The sequence below is a fragment of the Archocentrus centrarchus genome, chromosome 12, assembly GCF_007364275.1.
Source record: "Archocentrus centrarchus isolate MPI-CPG fArcCen1 chromosome 12, fArcCen1, whole genome shotgun sequence".
NCBI lineage: Eukaryota > Metazoa > Chordata > Actinopteri > Cichliformes > Cichlidae > Archocentrus > Archocentrus centrarchus.
The window spans coordinates 8,177,975-8,198,584 of record NC_044357.1 but is presented as its reverse complement, the minus strand read 5'-3'; the positions used below and the strand labels follow the sequence as shown (position 1 = coordinate 8,198,584).

General features: G+C 40.8%; 2 protein-coding genes across 4 annotated transcripts; one reads left to right on the top strand and one right to left on the bottom strand.

Annotated features, from left to right (window-relative positions):
• Positions 1 to 2,781: 2,781 nt before the first annotated feature.
• ppef2b (protein phosphatase with EF-hand domain 2b) lies at positions 2,782 to 9,660 on the top strand. The gene is made up of 19 exons (XM_030742369.1): positions 2,782 to 2,972; positions 3,266 to 3,335; positions 3,431 to 3,448; positions 3,573 to 3,581; positions 3,679 to 3,806; positions 4,423 to 4,477; positions 4,654 to 4,829; positions 4,927 to 5,041; positions 5,346 to 5,392; positions 5,470 to 5,636; positions 5,795 to 5,831; positions 7,180 to 7,329; positions 7,438 to 7,791; positions 7,874 to 8,059; positions 8,141 to 8,283; positions 8,407 to 8,513; positions 8,627 to 8,790; positions 8,885 to 8,972; positions 9,190 to 9,660. The coding sequence occupies exons 2-19, from the start codon at positions 3,284 to 3,286 to the stop codon at positions 9,372 to 9,374; spliced, it is 2,181 nt and encodes a 726-aa protein (XP_030598229.1). The 5' UTR covers positions 2,782 to 2,972; positions 3,266 to 3,283; the 3' UTR covers positions 9,375 to 9,660.
• Positions 9,661 to 11,041: 1,381 nt separating this feature from the next.
• On the bottom strand, positions 11,042 to 18,636 carry nup54 (nucleoporin 54). Of its 3 annotated transcripts, XM_030742372.1 has the most exons (15): positions 18,516 to 18,636; positions 18,028 to 18,135; positions 17,587 to 17,670; positions 17,397 to 17,432; positions 16,750 to 16,836; positions 15,777 to 15,935; positions 15,135 to 15,361; positions 14,858 to 15,045; positions 14,540 to 14,736; positions 14,363 to 14,417; positions 13,811 to 13,904; positions 13,267 to 13,374; positions 12,835 to 12,954; positions 12,544 to 12,654; positions 11,042 to 12,027 (listed from the first exon to the last, which is right to left on the bottom strand). In XM_030742372.1, the coding sequence occupies exons 1-15, from the start codon at positions 18,556 to 18,558 to the stop codon at positions 11,899 to 11,901; spliced, it is 1,746 nt and encodes a 581-aa protein (XP_030598232.1). In that variant the 5' UTR covers positions 18,559 to 18,636; the 3' UTR covers positions 11,042 to 11,898. The 3 variants fall into 3 exon arrangements, with proteins under 3 accessions (XP_030598232.1, XP_030598230.1, XP_030598231.1); XM_030742370.1 differs by lacking the exon at positions 17,397 to 17,432; XM_030742371.1 differs by lacking the exons at positions 17,397 to 17,432; positions 18,028 to 18,135 and having other exon boundaries at positions 18,516 to 18,622.
• Between the last annotated feature and the right edge of the window lie 1,974 nt (positions 18,637 to 20,610).

Sequence of the window (20,610 nt, the reverse complement as noted above, 5' to 3'; positions counted from 1 at the left end):
CGCCGAACAGAGTCAGAATACCCTGTGGGGCTTTTATAAAGGGCGGTGGGAGACCCCGTGTCCTTGCCGTGATTGGTCAGTCTTGGACTGATTGGATATTGAGCAGGTTCGAAAGAGAACTGTTAATTATCGCTTATTAAGGCTAATAAAATACTTGAAACCATAGGCATAGACGCCGCATTACACGGGGCGGCCCGTTGCTGTGCCACGTCAGCACGTCCGCCATATTGGATGTGGCAGATCTGCGGTGTAAAACAATGCAAGTCAATGGACTGAATTTCATAAAGCGCCTTTCTACAAAGTTATTTAAGTTAATGCTTTCATTCACGCATTCAAATATGCACTAATATACACTGGGAAAATTTAAGGCGCAATAAAATAATTCTGTTTTCAAAATGATAGAATGGCCAAATACGATCAAAAACAATATCATTCGCCAGTCTTACCTGCGAAAGGTAATGTGATCCCATGTTAACTGTAAAATGGTTCAAAATCTGCAGGATCTCTCTCATGTTGCCCGCTTTTGCCACATCCAATATGGCGGCGTCGTTGACGTCAGCGCACAATGCGGCGTCTAGGTATATATGTCTATGCTTTCATAGAAAGAACAGTGTCGTACAGCTCAAATTGTGGACATAAACTGAAGAAAGGCCTGGCTCTTACCTCATAAATACTGTATTCCCCACAAAGCCAAAGAAGTACACTTTAAAATATTACACAACATATATCCGGTGAACTGTGTTATTGATAAATTTACTGATGTTAATGACTCCTGTACTGTTTGTAAAAAACATTCAGAAACAACGTCACATTTATTTTTTAGCTGTGACACATCCAAGACGTTTTGGAGTGACCTTGAATCTCATCTTTTCTGTTTGACCAAAGTTCTGTGTACACTTAGACTCAAGGATATTATCTGCTATTACACTAACTCTGAAAATTGTATTTTTGAAAATATACCTAATTTCATTATATATGCAAAATTTTTTATTCACAAGCAAAAGTTTGCAAATTCAATACCCAACATCACTCATTTTCTTGCAGAACTTAAATACATGATTGAATCCCTCAAATTGATTAATAATAAAAAGAGCATTACATTTCTTTCTAATTACCAGGAATATTTTCCCAAATCCGCTGACTGAGAAAAGATTTGTATTATTGTATTGTCTCTCCTTAAATAGGCATGTTTTCTTGCTTCAACTTATTTTGTCATTCTCATAATGGACTCAATAGAAATTACATATCATTCTTGTTTTTGATGTGCTGCTCTTTAATGCAAAACCTGTTTGCTTTGTATATTCTGGTTCAGTAAAAAAAAAAAAAAAAAATATATATATATATATATATATATATATATATATATATATGCTTGAAACTGATTACAGTCAACTCCTTTAATTGAAATGGTACACTAACAAATTTGAATAATGATGATAGACACATGCATATATGTCAGTTCACTGAACAGATACATAATTCATTATACAGGAAACTGACTGAAACAACACAAAATAAAAGGATCTAATCTCCTGCTTTGATATGCAAAGCAGCATAGTCCAAAATGCATTTCATTATACCAACAAAAACACACAATGTGTTCGACTTAAGTTGGGTTTACACTCTGAAGAAAGATGACCAACATGAAGCAATATCTCTGGGTGCTATCTTGTGACTCAAGGTAGACTGGGCTAAAATTCCCACAGTCAGAAATTTAAGATGACCATCTCACAGTGTAACTTCTCATGCAGCATAAATTATGTGCTGATCTTCTTGTCAGTTGGAAATAAACACATGAAACAAAAAGTTTGAAATTCCATTAAAGACTGTAAGTTATGCCCTTCTGCTGGAAAATGATCAAAGTCCAGGAACACACACAGCACTCAGAATAAAGAATAATGAAAGATTTACTTACATGCAAGGGAGCTTTTACATTTGGTGAGACATAATGCAAAATGGCTTGATAGGGCAGTCTCTTGAGCCTTCTTTTATATGTGAACAAGATAAGGAAAAGGCTCAAGGCCTGAGCAGGCGACCATGTATGCCGGCGGGGCAGTGCAGTTGGCGCAGGTTCGAGTCCCAACCTGTCGCTATTTACCGCGTGTCTTCCCTGTTTCTCCTTCTGCTTTCCTGTCTCTCTCCACTGAGAAAAACTGTCAATAAAGCTGTGAAAAAGGAGGAAGAAGAAAAAAAAAAGAGAAGAAATGGGGAAAATAAAGAGGGAAAACTGGCAATTTTTAATGTTTGAGACTGCAGGCTGAGATGAAGCAGCAGGTTGGTGTCTCAGTCACCATCAGGTAATACCTGTCAATGTCGAGGACCTTCTGAGCCCTGTTGTGGGCACCATAGCCTGCCAGCTGTATCCCACAAGCTGTGCAGCACAACCTCACCTTCCACACCTCACCTCAGGCTTCATTTAGAAATGCCCCCTTTGCTCAACACAGGCCTCAGGCCTTTACAATCAGATGTAACATCACTAGGGGAGAGGAATAACATCTTTGGAGAGACAAAACGTGAGGAAAAAACACCATTAATATGTTTAGAACAACAAATGAACTTAATGATATAACTTCCTGACTTTAATGCTTTCAAACTGTCACAACCAACATCTTGAGCTGAAACCAACTCAACCTCGCTTCAAAACACTTGTTGCCCTTTATTAGAGCCATCCTGTGTTTATTCAGCGCAGATGCCGGCTGTAGTAAGGTTTAATCCTAATCCACTTGCATCTTATTTTATTTAAGCAATCGCAGGAGCCTGTCTGAGACATTTGCTGATGTGTTCTTGTGATGGCTGGGAGTCTGTAGCTGTGGAGAGAGGACACGGACAGCCATCATGCTGCTGTGCAAGGGAAATTAAGTGGTCTAAGTCATAACATATTCTTTTCCTTTTGTTTGTTAAACTGTAACAGATTTCTTTAAGAAATAGTGAAGAACTGAGGGGAGGTAATGAAAGAACGCGGACGTGGCCAGGTAAGTTACCGATGTTCAGTCTTGTGTTCAATTAATGATTAACATCCAGTCAGCAATTTTAAGGAATCCAATTTATTTCTCCAAATTACATACATGTCTGTGTTGTTGATGTTCTTTTTGATTTATTAAGAACATTTCATGAATCAACTGTAGGTGAAATTGGAAAAATAAGTATAACATGTTCTTTTGTATATTACAGATCATTTATTGTACTATTATTGTCTGTTATTATTGTATTGTACCAGGCTGTAAAACACAAGGTCAGAAAGTATCTTTGTCTTTGTTTCTGACAGTGAAAACAGCAAAGGGCCATGGGCTGTGGCCTGAGAAAATCAGAAGTACAGCTGAAGAAATGTGACACAGGTGCAGCTGCTATAAAAATTATTACCTAGCACATCTTTAAAGAAATGCATTTTTTTATTCTAAAACTACAACTCAGTGTCCTTTTTCTATTTTAGTGAGCATCTCAGTCCCAGGTAATTTTATTTATTCTATCAGCTTTACTGTTTGAAGCTTGTTGTGTTCAACACATTCTCTGGAAAAATTCTCATTAAGTTTAATTTTTGCAATTTCTACCAAACATTTATGGACCTGGTGAAGCTGCCACTGGTAAGTATTTCAAACGTGGATCTGACTAGGAACACAAAGGAAATTAATCTCAACTTAGCTACGACCAAGTACTTTGTTATTCTCTACGAACCTTCAGCAATCAGAGCGGCTCTGTTGATTCAGCGCTGGTATCGGCAGTACGTTGCTCGGCTGGAGATCAGACGCAGGTGCACGTGGAACATCTTCCAGTCTATTGAATATGCAGGACAACAAGATCAGATCAAGGTGAGCTCACACAGTTGATATCAGTCAGTGCCATATGTGCATTAGAAAAGTTATTTTTATCTGTGTTCTGCTGTGTTATATTGATCATGCCACTCTTTGGTAATGACTGGAATACCTGAACAGCTACCAGATGTAGTGTTTGTTTTTGTAAATATATTCATTGTCAGTGGAGGGTGAATTCCAGTAGTTTCTCTGACTTTTCCTCTTGCACCACCATGAAGCTGGAATATTTATCATATCATTTTGTAGGACTTCATGGTCCCAAGACAGGGAAACGTTTTGATGTTGGAGATACTCATGTGATACGTCTTGATCACTTTGTCTTCCATGTTATTCTTTTACTTTTGTTTTAGCCCCACCATCTGGTATTGATTTTAATTTGTTCAGTACTTTAATTATGAATAATAAAACACCTGAACACGTGACATCAGCATCAGCTAATTATCAAATGTTAGTATGGCTATGCTCATGATATACTCTAAACCTGCACTGCCATGGGCTCCGGTATCCACCTTGCTCAAAGTATCACTGTGATTAGTTGTATGAGCTCATTAACTGTGTCAATATGATGGTAAATTATTCTCATTTTTAAAGCTATTTTTTTCCCTTCCTGCAGCTGTACAATTTTTTTGGCTTCTTGATGGACCACTTCACCCCAGCCAGTAGTGAAAGTAAGACCGTGACTCCTATTGCACACTGCTTCATTCCCTGTCTTGTAGGTTTCATTAGATTACACAGTGAGCTAATCTGGGCTCACCCAGCCTGCTCCCTGCTGAGAAGCTTAAAGCAGCTTTTCCTCACTGCACTGATCCACTTCCGTTTCTTTCCTCCTCCGTCTCTAATGAAGGAAATCTAATTTCTCACATCTTTCGCGAGAATGAAATCTGCCGTGATGCAGAATGGGAACGTTATTTTTGCTACAAGACCATAGATGTACCTGACAGCTACACTGGGCCCCATTTGACCTTCCCCATGACGTTCTGCGGGGTGTCAAAGCTTGTGGAAGCTTTTAAGCACAAGCAAGTAGGTACACCGACACATTAAGCACAGCAGTGGCAGATTGATTGCCTTTTTCTTCCACACTCAGTTTATTTATGCATGATTTTTTTTCCCCCAGTAGCAGCTCCATGCACGATATGTTCTGCAGATTCTTGGAGAAACTTGGAGACTTCTAAGACTTCTTCCAAACATCAGTCATCTCTCCTCCTGTCACACCAAGGAGATTACTATATGTGGTACACAACAGCAAGCCTCTCCTAGATTTTACACTGAAATTCTGCCTTTTTATTTCCCTTTAAGCACTCAGCATGTGCTTATCTATGGAAGACAGAAACTGTCAAGATCAAGAATAATACATAAATAAGCATATATCAGAAATATGTGCTTATTTATGTATACTCAGATTGTTTTTACATTTTTACTCTTAATTAAATGCAATATTAATTTAACTACACCATGATTTATTTACTTATTTTTGTCAGATTCCATTTGCCATATAACTGCTACATAATGCAGTAAACATTATTTATTCTTTCCCAGGAGACTTGCATGGGCAGCTTGAAGATCTGCTGTTGATATTCTATAAAGTAAGCTACACTGTCCACAAAATACAAATACCTCATTGTCACTCTGGGATGTTCATGTTCTTATTGAACCTGTTCAGAATGGTTTGCCATCTCCTGAGAAACCATATGTGTTCAATGGAGACTTTGTGGATCGAGGCAAAAACTCCTTAGAGATTCTGCTCATCCTGTTTGGGTTCCTGCTAGTCTACCCCAATGACGTCCATTTAAACAGAGGGAACCACGAGGACCACATTGTTAACCTGAGGTAAGCTGCTCTGCAGCCAGTTTAATAATTTAGTCATTTTCCCCCCTCATTAGTCAGATTATAATCGTGTTCCATGTTGCTTTAAGACCTTGTTTTTCTTTATTGATCCAACATGTGATGCATATACTAACCATGTTATTTATTGTGGGTTTTCCCAGATATGGCTTTACTAAAGAAGTTTTGGGAAAATACAGGGTAAGTCTTAAACAGTTTGATATTAGGATTAATAAAACTACAGTACAATGTGTTATTTTAAAATGAAGAAATACCACAACCCTGAAAAGGACAAGCAGCAGAAGATGGATGATGAGTTGCCATAAATTTTATGCAAAAATGAGCCATCCTCCAGCTCCACTATAGGTTGGCACTTATTTTTAATGTGTCAGTACCCATTGTATTATAAAAAAATAAATAAAAAAAATACAGACCTTCTTTTGTCCATAAGAATGAGAAATTTTGGTTATCCTCTGACTTTCTCATCCATCCATCCACTTATCCTGTTCAGGGTTGTGGGGTGGGGTGGGGTGGAGCCTATCCCAGCTGACATAGGGCAAGAGGCAGGGTACACCCTGTAAAGGTCGCCAGCCTGTTGCAGGGCCAACACAGAGAGACAGACAACATCCACACTCACATGCATACCTACGGGCAATTTAAAGTTTCCAGTTAACCTAACCCCAGTAAGTGCATGTCTTTGGACTGCGGGAGGAAACCAGAGTACCCGGAGAAAACCCACGCAGACATGAGGAGAACATGCAAACTCCACACAGAGGGAGGGGGGAGGGGCCTGGGCCAAGGTGGAATTGAACCCAAGCTTTCTAGATATTCAGGTATTCTAACTGTGAGGGAGCAGTGCTAACCACCCCACCACCGTGCTGCCCTTTCTGAATTTTCCAGAACTTTGATTTCCTACAAAACATCAGCAAAAATAATTCATTGTTCCTCCATAATGTGCTAAGTGTTAATTAGAATAAGTACAAATTAAAAAAGGGGAATATGGTAAATAACATCCATTTAACATCAATAAGTGAGTATTTCAGTTTGAATTTCTTGGTAAGAGCAATTAGCATCACTGAAAATACGGAATATGATCTTGTGTTCAAGGTTAAACTACCTGACGACATATATAATTACCTACACGTTCACCAGATACAGCTTTAGTGACCATTACAATATTAATGCATCAAACCTCACATTATGGAATATGGGTACCACTGACTTTATTATTATTTTTACTCCTGATACCTTATGTACATTTTGCAAAGATAACATTTGAATGCATGGCATTTAATTATAATTTTATATATTTTTAAAATTGTAGTTCTTTTGTATTAAAAAAAAAAAAAAAAAAAAGGGAAAAAAGTCAGCTGGTTATTTTCTGACAGTAAATTTTTTTTTATGGACATTTTGATAAATGGTAAAATTCAAAGACGGCCAATTATCACCACAAGCATGGCTAAAAACTGTCAAATTGAATAATTTAGATTAGATTATAATAATGAGCCTAACTACAAATAAGCTATGGTAAACATAACTTGATATGCAGGTGCATGGCAAGAAGATCCTTAAGCTTCTTCAAAAGATCTTCAGCTGGCTTCCACTGGCCACTGTGATTGATCACAAGGTGCTGATTGTGCATGGAGGGATCTCTGACACAACAGACCTTAATATAATAGCCAGACTGGACAGACACAAAGTAAGGAAGACCTTTCCGTTTCAGTTCAGTGTGTTTTTGACATTTTGCTCTAAATTAAACGGAGATGTCTGCACACTTAATTTTTTATTTTTATGTCAATTTGCACAGTATGTGTCAGCCCTCAGACCTCCGAAGACGACTAAACCAGCAGTCAATGGCAGCATTCAGACAATGAACAGCAGGAACAGAGAGGCTGGCATTCCAGTGGAAGCCCGGCGTCGAGTGCGATCTCTAACCCACCACAGCTCGACCCCATCTCAGAGACATGACCCCCCGCGACGCTCACTGCACAACCTGCACACCAGCCATCAGCAGCTGGGCTGGTCCGTGGAAGACGAGCTGAAGAAAAGACGGAGGTTGGCTGGGTTTGACCAGTCGTACGGAGAAATGAAGAAGCTAGACTCTGACTCGGATCCAGAGTGTGAAGAAGGAACAGAGACAGATGAGCGTGAGTGGGAACAAGTGAGTTGCAGTGAGTGGAACACAGACCAATTCTCCAGAGATCTCATGTAGTTTAAAATGCAGATTGTAACCTTCTGTCCAGATCGTGGACCTGTTGTGGAGTGACCCTATGCCCCAGAATGGCTGCATTCCTAATGAAGTGAGAGGCGGCGGATGCTACTGGGGACCAGATATCAGTGAGGAGGTTCTGGGACGACACGATCTGCAGCTCCTCATCCGCTCCCACGAATGCAAGCAGGATGGCTATGAGTTCTGCCACAACCGCAGGGTGAGCACATAAAGCACAAGTTTTTAAGTGAAAGAAGACAAAATGTTTTCAAATGCACCACTTCTGTTCTGTTGTATCCAGGTACTGACTATTTTTTCAGCATCAAACTACTATGAGGTGGGCAGCAATAGAGGAGCCTATATAAGAATGGGCCCTGATCTGATCCCTCACCTCGTTCAGTATCAGGCCAGCAGGACATGCAGGGAGCTCACGCTGAGACAAAGGTAAAGGAGCACCAAGAAAACAGTCAAGCATGATTTCAACAGTCACAGCTCAAAGATTCATAGATTTATAGCTTTTCATGAGAAATTCAGAGGATTTTCTTTTCCCTCTGGGCTTTTCATCAGTGTTGGCTGGACAGAGAGATCAGCACTGCAAGCTCTGAGGCAACAGCTGTTTGTACACAAGTCAGATCTCATCAGTGCCTTCCAGGAGTTTGATCCCAACAACTCAGGTTAGTTAGAGCTGATTTACACTAAACAGCAATGATGAATTTTAACACTTCTTCACTTCAAAACAAAATCCACATCACATCAGAGTGTATTAGTTTTCCTGTCTGTATCTCAGGGATGATCTCTCTAAGCCACTGGGCAAGTGCCACAGAGAGCGTACTGAAGCTGGGCTTGCCTTGGAGAGTGCTGCGCCCGCAGCTTGTAAGCAGCACCAAAAATGGCACGGTGGACTACCAGCAGTGGATAAAGGAGCTCTCCATCACTGAGCCCAAACTGGAGGTGATTCTTCTCTTATCTTGCTCCCCACCTGCCCTGCTCAGAGCTGTAAAATTATTTAAAAAAAAAAAAATGAAACATGCATCTGTCCTGACAGATATCAGATACCAGCCTGCTGGAGACGATGTACAAAAACCACTCCAACCTGGAAACCATTTTCAGAATCATAGACGCAGATCACTCAGGTTAGTTAACAGCTGAGCTCTGTATTGTTATCTATAAGCTGTCTGACCCCTAACCTACTTATAATAGCTCTGGGTTACCCGTTTTATTGATTGGCACAGGTACGTTTGTGCATGTGCTAAAGATTTCCACAGCTCAACACATTCTGAGATGACTTGTTCATCAACACAGCATAGCACCAATTTTTGAATTTCCCTCCTCCTCAACATTCCCTTTAAGGTTTGATCTCTTATGAGGAATTTCGCCAGACCTGGAAACTCCTGAGCTCTCATCTCAAGACAGATATCAGTGATGACGTCATTGCAAACCTGGCCCAGAGCATCGACTTCAACAAGGACGGAAGCATCGATATCAATGAGTTCATGGAGGCTTTCCGTCTGGTGGATCTCTCTGCACATTCCTGAGAGCCGGGACCAGGAGCTGTAGCTGCATCGGCTGAAGTGTCCCAGATGATGCACAGAGAACATCAGCGGCCATCTTCACTTTTCATCTTGATACACAGTTTTGAAAAGTTAAATGGTTAGTAGTACTTGACCTCATAACATTTATGCACATGGAATATAGATCATTTCTACCCATTATATTTTTGGCTTTTTTTATATATATATTTATATAAATATTTCTTAAGTTTTTATGTAATTGAAAGATCACCTGTTCAGCTGGGCAATAAAAACATCCAACATGCGATGCTTTCTTGTCTATTTGTACTCAGTATACTATTAACATCTTTGGAGCAGATACTGATACTTTCTTCTAGTGATACACTATACAGACACTGGCCACACCTTCTACTCTTTAAATACAGGTGTTTTCAGTCTCACTGCCACAGGTGTATGAAATCAAGCACCAAGCCATGCAGTCTACCTTTACAAACATGAAGCAATGGGTTGTTCTAAAGCAGGGGTATTCAACTCCAGGCCTTGAGGGCCAGTGTCCTGCAGGTTTTAGATGTGTCCCTGATCCAACACACCTGAATCAAATGGCTGAATTACCTCCTCAGTATGCAGTTAAGTTCTCCAGAGTCCTGCTAATGACTTCTATATTTGACTCAGGTGTGTTGAAGCAGAGACACATCTAAAACCTGCAGGACAGGGGCCCTTGAGGCCTGGAGTTGAATACTCCTGTTCTAAAGAGTTCACTAAATTCGAGTGTGACGCTGTAACAGGATGACACCCTTGCGACAAGTCAGTTTGTGAAATTTCTTCCCTCCTAACTGTTCAGTTGCAAAATGGAAGCGTTCAGGAACCACAGCAACTCGGCCACAAAGCGGCTAACCATGTAAAATTACAGACCCTATTAGAAATTGGCAACGTTCTGCTGACTCAATAATTGCACATTTCCAAACCTCATCTGGCATTAACATCAGCATAAAAACTGTGCCAGGAGCTTCATGGTATAGATTTCCATGGCCGAGCAGCTGCATGCAAGCCTTACATCACCAAGTGTTGGGAACTTGTTTTATGGAGCGGTGAATCGCGCTTATCTGGCAGTCTTCCAGTTTGTGGGAACACTTTGGGGAAGGCCCTTTTCTGTTCCAATATGACTGCGCCTCAGTGCACAAAATAAGGCCCATAAAGGCACGCAGAACTCTGACCTCAACCCCATGGAACACCTTTGGAGACTGCAATCCAAGCCCTCTCATCCACCATCAGTGTCTGACCTCACAAATGCTCTGGGTATAATGTGTAGATGACCCAATACTTTTGTCTATATAAGTGAATGTGCACTAGTTTTTCTACTAACTGTAGCAAAGCAGAACTGAATTTGTACCCGGTACTTAAAGCAATGTCACTTGGACTTGAATGCTAAATGACCAACTCCTCCATCAGTCTAAAATAATTATTTGCACAAATATAATTATTTAAATCATTAACTTAAAGGCTAAAATAAAAAAAGAAAAAATTATCCAGTATTGTGTTCATAATTTATGACACCAAACTAATCAAAAAAGGTTTTTCAGTCAGTTTTGACTATTTCCCCCCAATTTTACAAACATTCTAGAAACCAAAGGGCGTATTAATAAAGGTTTTTTAAACATATACAAGAAGCAATTAAAGCCAAAGGCTGAGAATTCTGGAGAATTGAGCTGTTTTATTTTCCACATCTGGCTCTTTGCCATGTACTGAAGTAGAAGTTAGATGAAGGGATACAATCTGCTTAAAAGCTGCCTAATAAGTTCAACTGCCAGTCAGTCTTTCATCCTGATAGGATTGTGAATCCGAGACACAAATCCTATCAACTCAAGCCCTGCTTTGATGAGATGTTGGAAAGGGCTGGTTTGAGCTAAATAAAGACCATTGGTTACTTCTATATTTGTTTCTATAGTTGCACAAAAACAATAAAAATGCTCAGATTGCAAAACAGGTGGCCATCCAAGAGGGTGACATTTTGCACAGAGATCTAGAAATGTGGAAAATTAGCCTCTGTTTACAGTGTGCATGGAAGAGATACAGCTCACTGTTATTTAATTTTCAATAAACAAAATTTATTAACATTCTAGGAGCATTAAAAAAAAAGAAATGCATCATGTATTTACAATGTTTTCACTGGTGATATACACAACTTGTTTACATGCCGGTCACATTTGTAGTCTCATAATCATAATCTGATTTGACACAAGGGATCCCAGCTATTATTAGACTTTGTTTAGTCTTTTCCATTAGGCTGTTTACAGTTGGGAAAGCACAGATTAACCAGTCAGTGTTTACCTAGTACAGAAAGTGGGGCAAATGATAAACCTGTCTGCATGGTGAAGAAAAATATATTTATTCTATTAAAAATAATTTTCTCAGCAAGTAGGTTCAGACATCCGTGGGGTTATCATGAAGCTACAGTGCATTTTACTTCCAGATTAATTGATCAGCATGGATGAGAGGCCACCTTTTATACGACTGAGTGTCTGAGGACGTGCAGGTTGGTGGGGCAGACTCAGCTGAGGATGCCTCCCCTCATGTGTCCGCTGTCGCTCAGCCCGTGCTCTATAAGTTTGATGTCTTCCAAGTCATCTTTGATCACACTGATCAAATGACTTAAACCTTCCTGCTGCTGTTTCAAGTGCTGAAAGGGAGAGAAAAGGAAAGTGTTTGAGTTACTGGGAGAAGACAGTCGCGGTCTAAGACAGCTTAAACATTCAGATGTCTCAGCCTCAGATATTTAGAGCAGTCTTCATCAGTTTAGAGGAAGGCTGCTCCAATAAACAGCAATAAACTGCGCTTGGAAGCGCCGAGGCCAACCTTGAAGCTAATGTTCTTACAATATTACAATTATTTGCACCTGTGCAAGAGAGATTCTTTCAGTCGGTCACTGTCAGCACCTCAGAGATTACACACATGAAGAAAGCCGGGTGGGAAACTTGTCAACACCACGACAGTCTTTCTGCTTGTTTGCAACTTAGTACAGGAAGTCTGAAAAGTTACTTTAATGTCCTCCCTGGTAGGTTTTTTTGTTTGTTTTAAGTCCTGGGCCGAGTTTCAGCAGGATTTCTGAGTAGTTCTTGAACACAGGATGAATGTCAGCACAACAACTGCAGGTCAGAAATGCTAAAAAAAAAAAAAAAAAAAAAAGCAGACTGACCTGTTTGATTTCTCTGAGAAGGTCTGCATCCACGCTGTAACGCTCTTCTGATCTCACAGCACCAAAGTGGTTCTGCATTCGAATTTGGGACATTAATTCATTCAACCGACCCTGGAAGACAAAGCAGCACAAATACTGTAAAACGTCACGCTGTTTGATCCCTAACTGCTGCTAACAGCACAACAGTATGCGTTCATTTTGGGGCTGCGATGATTCATTGAGTAACTCAAATAATCCACAACTCTGTAGCACTCAGTTATCACCACGTGAGCGTGATTTTAACACACTTGCCTTGAACTGTGTGGGAGCATTGAGTTCGGACTGAATCGTGTCCAGCTGCACCCTGAGGTGCTCCTCGTCCACTTGGATAGCATAACCACTTTTTCTTTGAATCTCCTGCTTGATCAGCACCTTCCAGGAAAACAGAGGAGGAAAAATAAATATGGAAGAAGGGGAAAAAAGAAAAAAAAGAAATTGACATGGCGGGGAAGGGAAGGGGAAGATGGCAGCTGGGACGTTCGTTTAAATATGACGGCATCAGTTTATTTAACGCAAAATACAGTTCTTTTAAAATGATGTCCTAGATTTGGTCAGAGCTGTTTAATCCACATTCCCAAAGTGACACAACAGTGTTATTAGTAAGATTACCATAATGACTTCTATGAAACACGAACTTATGGGGATGCATGTCTGAAATGGGTCATAGAAAGGTGAGACGGGTACCTGCAACACCCGGTGAGAAAGATCCATCAGCTTCCTCTTGTATTGGGCGATCTTTGCTACGGTAGTCGCTTGGTTCTTCTGCAGTTCACTGATGTCATTGGAGATAATCTGCAAGTGCACGTGTTTATGTGTGAAAACAGTGAGGATGAACATTTCTAACATCTCTAGAATTTATCTTTTGATTGCAGGCGTTTCACTTATTTATGATTTTTTTTAACCCTAGCTGAAAACAAGTACATGTCTGATATAAGAGGTCTTCAAACATCACAACTTTCATGGCAGAAAGCAAAAAAGACCTGAAAAATATGTTTATTATATGAAAGCAAGACCCATGCACAACAGAGAAAATGCCAAACCTGAGTTTGGTAAGGAGGCTCAGCTGATTGATAATACTGATAACTTCAATTTTTTTTTTTTTTTTTTTTTTTTTTACATTTTGTAGCTGTCTCTCCTGTGCCTGGCTGTGACTCCATCGTCTACAGTGCTTTAAAAAAAATGGAAAGTTCAAACCACAAACAGCAGCAGCAGCACCGTTTATACTCACATCCACTCTTGTCTGGTGCTGTTTAGTCATCTGCTCCTGGATCTGCAACCTGCGGAGCAGCTCCTTAAATCCTACCATGGGCACTGGGATTAACCTGGAGAAACGCAAAGTGAAGCAGCAGCTTTTATTGCACTTTTGTTAAGGTATTAAAAAAAAAAAAAAAAAAAAAAAAAAAAAAAAAACCCTTTACAGACTGTGGCTTAAGGGCACTAGATCAAATCTGGGGGCATTGGTGGTTTGGCTTTTCCTGCTAAAGGTTTTATGAAAACATTTTTCATGAGCTGAACTGAATTTATTAAACATATGCAAAGTTGGCTCCTGGTTGTATATGTTAGTATGTACTTAAAGACAAATGACGTGCATGTTTCTGTTTTGTACTGCTGTTTATTAATATTTGCTGGTTCCCTGTGTTTTAGCGCCCTCTATAGGTTATATGCTAGGCTACAGTCCAAATTATTTATGGTTCTCACATGGTTCTCCTTGCATCCCTCAGTATTCAGGGTAACTTTGTGTTAATTATAATGAAATATTACAATAGCACAACTAACTTACTTCTCTGGGTCGGGGTTGTCCACCTTAGCCTGCTCCCATATAATGGGATCCACTCCTGTTCAGGGGAGCAAACATTATCACCAACTATTCAAAACAAGTAACTGACAATTTCTTCTATTAAACTAGAGAAGACACACACACCCACACACACACCCACACTCACACACACACGTTTACCTGCAGGAGCATTTTGCAGCAGCTGTTTGAGCTGTGCTGGGGACAGCTCTGTGCGTGTCACTGACATGGCCACTCCAATCTGAGTGAGCTGGGCCTTAATGTTGGCCTGCTCCAGGTAGCTGAAGAGAGTACTCGCTGGGATCCGCTTTGAGGTGCCATTAGGAGAGCGCTCAACCACATAAATGATCACCTCTGTCCTAAAAGACAGAAGACACAAGATGAGGTCCCACATTTGATTAGGGACATGATATACTACCAAAAAATCCACAAAAAAAAAAAAAAAAAAAAAAAAAAAAAAAATGTGTGTTTATGACTTACTGGTCATTCGACAGGGATTTGACACCTTCTACATTGACAGTGAGAGTCTGGTTGTTTCCCAGGATCTTGTGGAGGGACTCAACCAGCTGCTGCTGCTGAGCTCTCAAATCAGCTTCTTTCTTATTAAGAATCAGAACCACTAACCCATCCTCATCCTTACTCACTGGGATGCAGCTATAACCCACCGCCTAGGAACCACAAGACAAGCATGATTACAATTTAAAAATCACAGTAAACAAACTAACCAATCCCACTGCACTGAGCCAACTGTGCTTACCTTGAACCTGCAGAATGGGTTCTCCTGAGTAAACTCCACAGGTGGGTTGTTGTTGCTGTAAAAGCCCTTCCCTGTGCCCCAGTATGCCTGCAGCTGGTTCCATTTGGCGAGTATGGAGTCGCGCTCATCTCCTAACAAGGTGGGAGCTGACAGAGCGGTGACCTGCTGGTAAAGTTGGGTGGGCTGAGTCTGACCCGGCTGCTGGGCCTGCTGGCCGAATAAGCCTCCTGGACATGAGAACCAGAGGTAAAACATGTCCCACGTCTTATTCTTCAAAATTTTCCTCAAAAAAAAACTTTACTAGCAGTGGAGTCTACATGTGTCTGGTATATAAAAATATAGTAGACATATTTGGCAGATTCACAGAGGCTAAATGAACACGGTTTCCGAGTGACAGGTACAAGAATGAAACAAAATCATCTGTGGTTTAGTGGAATTTCTCATATTTCATGATACCCAAAGTTATTTTGTCTGTATCCAGAAGACAGTACAGTAAAAAGGTTTGGGCACTAGTTTGGAACTCTGTAAAACACGTGACTAACAGAAAGTCAGTCTGAACAGTTGATTTTTGTAAACCGTGCAGTGGTTGGCCTGTCTAAACAGGCAAATATTTTATTCTTAATTTCCTTTAGAAGCTCTCACCTTGCTGCTGCTGAGTCGGCTGGATGTTAAAGCCTCCAAACCCACCCAGGCCAGTCGTTCCCAGTCCGGCTCCAAATCCTGACGCTCCAGTAGCGGTCCCCGTGCCAAGCCCAGTCGAGAAACCAAACCCTTTGTTTTGTGTGTTGCCAAACAGGGTTCCTAAAGAAAACAATATGCCAACAGAGGGAGGGAGGATGAACTACAGGAGTGTTAATGAAATACTAGTTCAGTCTACAATATTTAGGAAATACGCTGGCAGCTCTGCAGAAGAGCCACTGCAGGAATCAACAGGACTTTTGACAGTTCAGCATTTGTTGTTTTAAAACACAATTATGAGAATACGGTTAAAGAGAGTAACAGAATTAAGTGAACTGATCACCAACACCCTCTTTATTAAACATTTCCATACTCGGTTATACTGTACGCATATATAATTCATGGTTAGTAGCAGAGATGCGCCAATCCGATACTTTGGATTCCAACCCAAAAAGCTGAATCAGATTCCAGTGACAATGAGCCGATTCATGGTCCAACCCATTCAGTCCATTCAATCCAGTTCTATGTTGTTGAATGCTTCCCAGTCTCTTCCTCACAGTGAGGAAAACTGATTATTAGTTTAACACTGAGCTTCAGCAGGAGCTCTTATAACTGCGCCATGTCTTCTTCTGTGGTGGTTTGTACCCGATCAACCAATGAACTTAAGCTGGATCTGTCCTGACCTAGTTAGTAGTGAGATAACTGACAGCACTCAGGCTCACAACCCAATTTTCCTAAACAGCATCTTTCACATTTTTAATCAACACAGGACTACACTGTCCCTCGTTTAGAATTACTTGCTTACATGGAACAGATAGTTGGGCCACTACAGTTGAAACAATAAGAATACACAGTATTAGAGAGAATCAAGTTTTGCCAACAACATTAATTGTAACAAAGCAGGGCATGGTTAAAACCACTGAGCTCTATTACTGACCTGTGGTGTTGGCGGGTGCGGCAAAGCTAAATGTTGACCCTGGTGCAGCAGCGGTCGTTGTCGTTGTTCCGAAGCCACCGAACGCACCTGAGGAAAAAAGAAATGCGTTCAATGAGGTCACACACACACACACACACACACACACACACACACACACACACACACACACACACACACACACACACACACACACACACACACACAAAACTGGCGACAGAATGACAGAATGAGATCACAAAACACAAATACTGTGATTAATAAAAGGAAAATGAGAATTTCATTACAATCTAGCAATGCTCCTCTACACAGTGGTGAAAATGTACTGACTCTTCACTGCAATCAAATTAAATGAGTGAAAAAATTCAACATTTCGTATCTTCATGCAATCACAGCAATGCATTGTGCTTAATGAAATGAATCACCAGGTGAGATAAACAATCCTTGAACCACATAGATATCAAACAATGGATGGAAATATAACAGACACAGAGTGTAACTGAATCACAAAGGTCATCTACCTGTGCTAGCCAGGCTATTACCAAAATTGAAAACTGTGCCAGTGGTGGTTGCTGTACCAAAGCACCCCACATTAAAGCTGAGTGCTGCCGGGTTTGCATTTAAACCAAACCCCCCAAAACTAAACCCACCAGCCGTGGTGTTTCCAGCTCCCAGCCCCCCAAATCCTGCAGCCAAAGCAGGCAGGCAGCGAGAAAGAGAGAATGACATGGAGGAGTTAAATGACACAATGCCAGATCTAGCATGGGCTCATTTATTGTATAAACAGTCTCCAAGTGCCTTGAAAGAAAATCTACATGCTTTGACCAGTGAGTATCTTACCAGTGTTGGTGGAGCCAAAGCTAAACCCTGTGGCTGGTGCAGCAGTGGTGGTGGTGGCTGCCCCAAAACCAGGAGCTGTTAGAGCTATGAAGGTAAAGCAGAACCAAACAGGTCACTACGTACACAAATCCTATCACTTCTCATTTTGTATAGAATCTGTTTAATACTTATGGTAAATACACTTTTTTAATTTTTTTAATGTTATTTTTGCCAAATGATTCATCCTTGAGATCAGTCTTCCTGCCTCTCCCAAAACTACTGAGAGGCAGGAATCACCCGACACCCCACAATACTTCACTCACGATACGAAGTTATTGTGATTGTGCGCCATGCTGAGTATTGCAATAACATATTGAATTATGTCCTCAAACTTTGTCGGTATCTGTTATCCCCTGCTTTACCCCCCCCAGGCGTGAGTTTGGGTCTGAGCGGTGGACATACTGCCGAATCCGGATGAGGCGGTGGTGGTGGTGGCTGGGTTGCCGAAGCCAAATGTTGTTGATGCCGTAGTCTTGGCTCCAAATGAACCGAATGAAAACCCGGACGTGCCTTTAAACATACAAACAGACAAAGGAGAGAGCGATGTGAATGCTGGGTGGATCGAGCTTTCACAGGCGGATCCAAACAGCTAGCCACATGGGGCCTGCTTCATTGAAGCCCATTTTAGCACCAAAACAAGTGCACACAAATATGACTTAAGTTAACCAGCTGCGTTACTCAAATGTGACAGCGGTCCACTGTTACGTGACGGCTGTCGTTAAGTGATCCCACCGTAAAAACTTAACGGCAACTGAGGGTGAACCATTAGCCGACCGTTTCTATCTGTTACTCATGTGTATGCACTGACGCAGCGCTGATCCCGACAGTAAATATGTAGCACGTCTCCAGTTCTTACAAGCACTTCAAAATTAACTAAAAAGTGTCCATACTTGCTGCCGGATTACTCGTGGCACCGCCAAAATTGAACGCCATGTTGTCTTCTGTCACTACAAACAGTCTTCTTCTGCTTCTTCCTCTTCTTCTTCTCCTGACCAGATGGCTGTGGTTCAAGTAGACGGTGCAGTGCCGCCACCTGCTGGCCGAAAATTGTATTCTACTGTGAACGCTTGCATGAAAAAATACTATAGATGCTGGTCAACATTGGGCAACATTTGTAGTCCGAAGAACAGCAGTCACTGCAAGTCAGCAGCAGCAGCACAATTAACACACACATGCACGCACTCACGCATATAGCAAAAAATGTCAAAACCTTTACAAATATGGGTCTAATCAATGCAGCAAAACCAAAATGGCAATAATCAGTGAGTAAACTTAATATTTGCTAAAACTTTGAAAAATATGGTTGAAAAACAATGCAACTGATATTTTTTCTCTCTACAATCCAAAAAACCCTACACAGTCAGGGGTGTGGCCAGATGGGGAACACTCTGTGACCCCCCCCAAATATGATTAGTTACTCATTATTTAGCATATTAATTGCATTATTATAGATCTAGCTACTGAGCAAAATGTGAATAACTAAAAATATCAACAGCTGCAACACTAAAGAGATATTCAGTATTCAATAAATATTCAATAAATCAGTTATAATCCAATAAGATCATGTATAATATAAGCAGAAGAGAATGGATGGATGGATTAATATCATGTATATAGTTCTGAGAAGTGAAATTTCACACCAATAGATTAACATCACGTACTTTAAATTATATTTGAATATACAGCCTGTGAACTATTAAGCTACTTGAGCAGGATTATGTTTCCTTAAGAAAAAGGTCTAAATACTTTTTTCCACTTTGCAAAACCACGACCTATCGCGAGACTATGACATGTAGCACCACTTTTCACATAATAAATCTGCAATCGCACGCGCGGTTGCAGATGAAAATTGCTTGAAATTTGTGGTTTGTACACCAGTTTTCTAAATTTTCTAAATGTATCTTGTGCCACCTATTTAAAAAGTCCTGGAAATACCCCTGTACACAGCTGAGCTCAGCTCACTCTATGCCCTCCTTTTTCTCTGCTCATTCTCCCCAACAGGTCACAGCAGATGTCTGCCCCTCCCTGAGACTCATTCTGCCTCACTATCGCCAAGTGCTTACTCTCAGGGGATTGTTTGAATCTTGGGGTTTTCTTTCTAACATGTAAGGGGTTTACCTCACCTCCTCAAGTGTCTTGAGGTAGCTTGCTGTGAAGTGGTGCCATATAAATAAAACTGAATTGAAATGAATAGTTCACTCATGTCTACAGAAGAATCTCTGGAAGTGAGAAATATGAAATAGTTTTTTGTAAATAGTTCCTGAAATAGTAATATCTCAAGATTATATGATTTGATATTAACTGCATACACACTCACCGGGCATTTTATTAGGTACACCTGGCGAGTACTGGGTCGAACCCCCTTTTATCATCAACTCTTACCAAGCTCCCCCAGCCCACACAAGTCACTTCGAGAGCAACTACATTAATATTATTTTCCCTTCATGTGAAAGGATTGTGAAACTTTTTTTCCCCCTTCAGAACTGCCTTAATTATTTGTAGCATAATTTCAACAATTTGCTGGAAACTTTCCTTGGATATTTTGGTCCATGTCCACATGATAGTGTCACATATTTGCTGCTGATTTATCGACTGCACATGCATGACGGGAATCATCTGCTGACTTTGAGCGCAGTGAACTTATTGCCACGTTCAAGAAACCAGTTTGAGACGATTTGAAATTTGGGACATGGTGCGTTCACCTGCTGGAAGCAGCCATCAGAAGATGAGTGCACTGTGGTCATAAAGGGATGGATGTGGACGTCAATAGTCAGGGAGACTGTGGTGGTTAAATGATGCTCAGTTGGTACTAAGAGGCCAAAAGTGTTCCCAGTGTGTTTTCTGATCAGCTCAAAGAAGTGTGGCCATTCTCCTTTGACCTCTGACATCAGCAAAGCATTTTCAACCAGAGAACTGCCGCTCACTGGATTTTTTCTTTTTCAGGCCATTCTCTGTAAACCCTAGAGATGACTGAGTGGGAAAATC

Excerpts from the sequence above, each read along its gene's own strand:
- ppef2b (XM_030742369.1), top strand. The coding sequence starts at position 3,284 with ATGGGCTGTGGCCTGAGAAAATCAGAAGTACAGCTGAAGAAATGTGAC. Across the intron at positions 5,393-5,469 it reads TGCTGTTGATATTCTATAAA|AATGGTTTGCCATCTCCTGA; the intron begins GTAAGCTACACT and ends GAACCTGTTCAG. Across the intron at positions 5,832-7,179 it reads AAGTTTTGGGAAAATACAGG|GTGCATGGCAAGAAGATCCT; the intron begins GTAAGTCTTAAA and ends CTTGATATGCAG.
- nup54 (XM_030742372.1), bottom strand. The coding sequence starts at position 18,558 with ATGGCGTTCAATTTTGGCGGTGCCACGAGTAATCCGGCAGCAA. Across the intron at positions 17,433-17,586 it reads CTTTGGCTCCACCAACACTG|GATTTGGGGGGCTGGGAGCT; the intron begins GTAAGATACTCA and ends CTTTGGCTGCAG. Across the intron at positions 13,905-14,362 it reads GACAACCCCGACCCAGAGAA|GTTAATCCCAGTGCCCATGG; the intron begins GTAAGTTAGTTG and ends GCGTTTCTCCAG.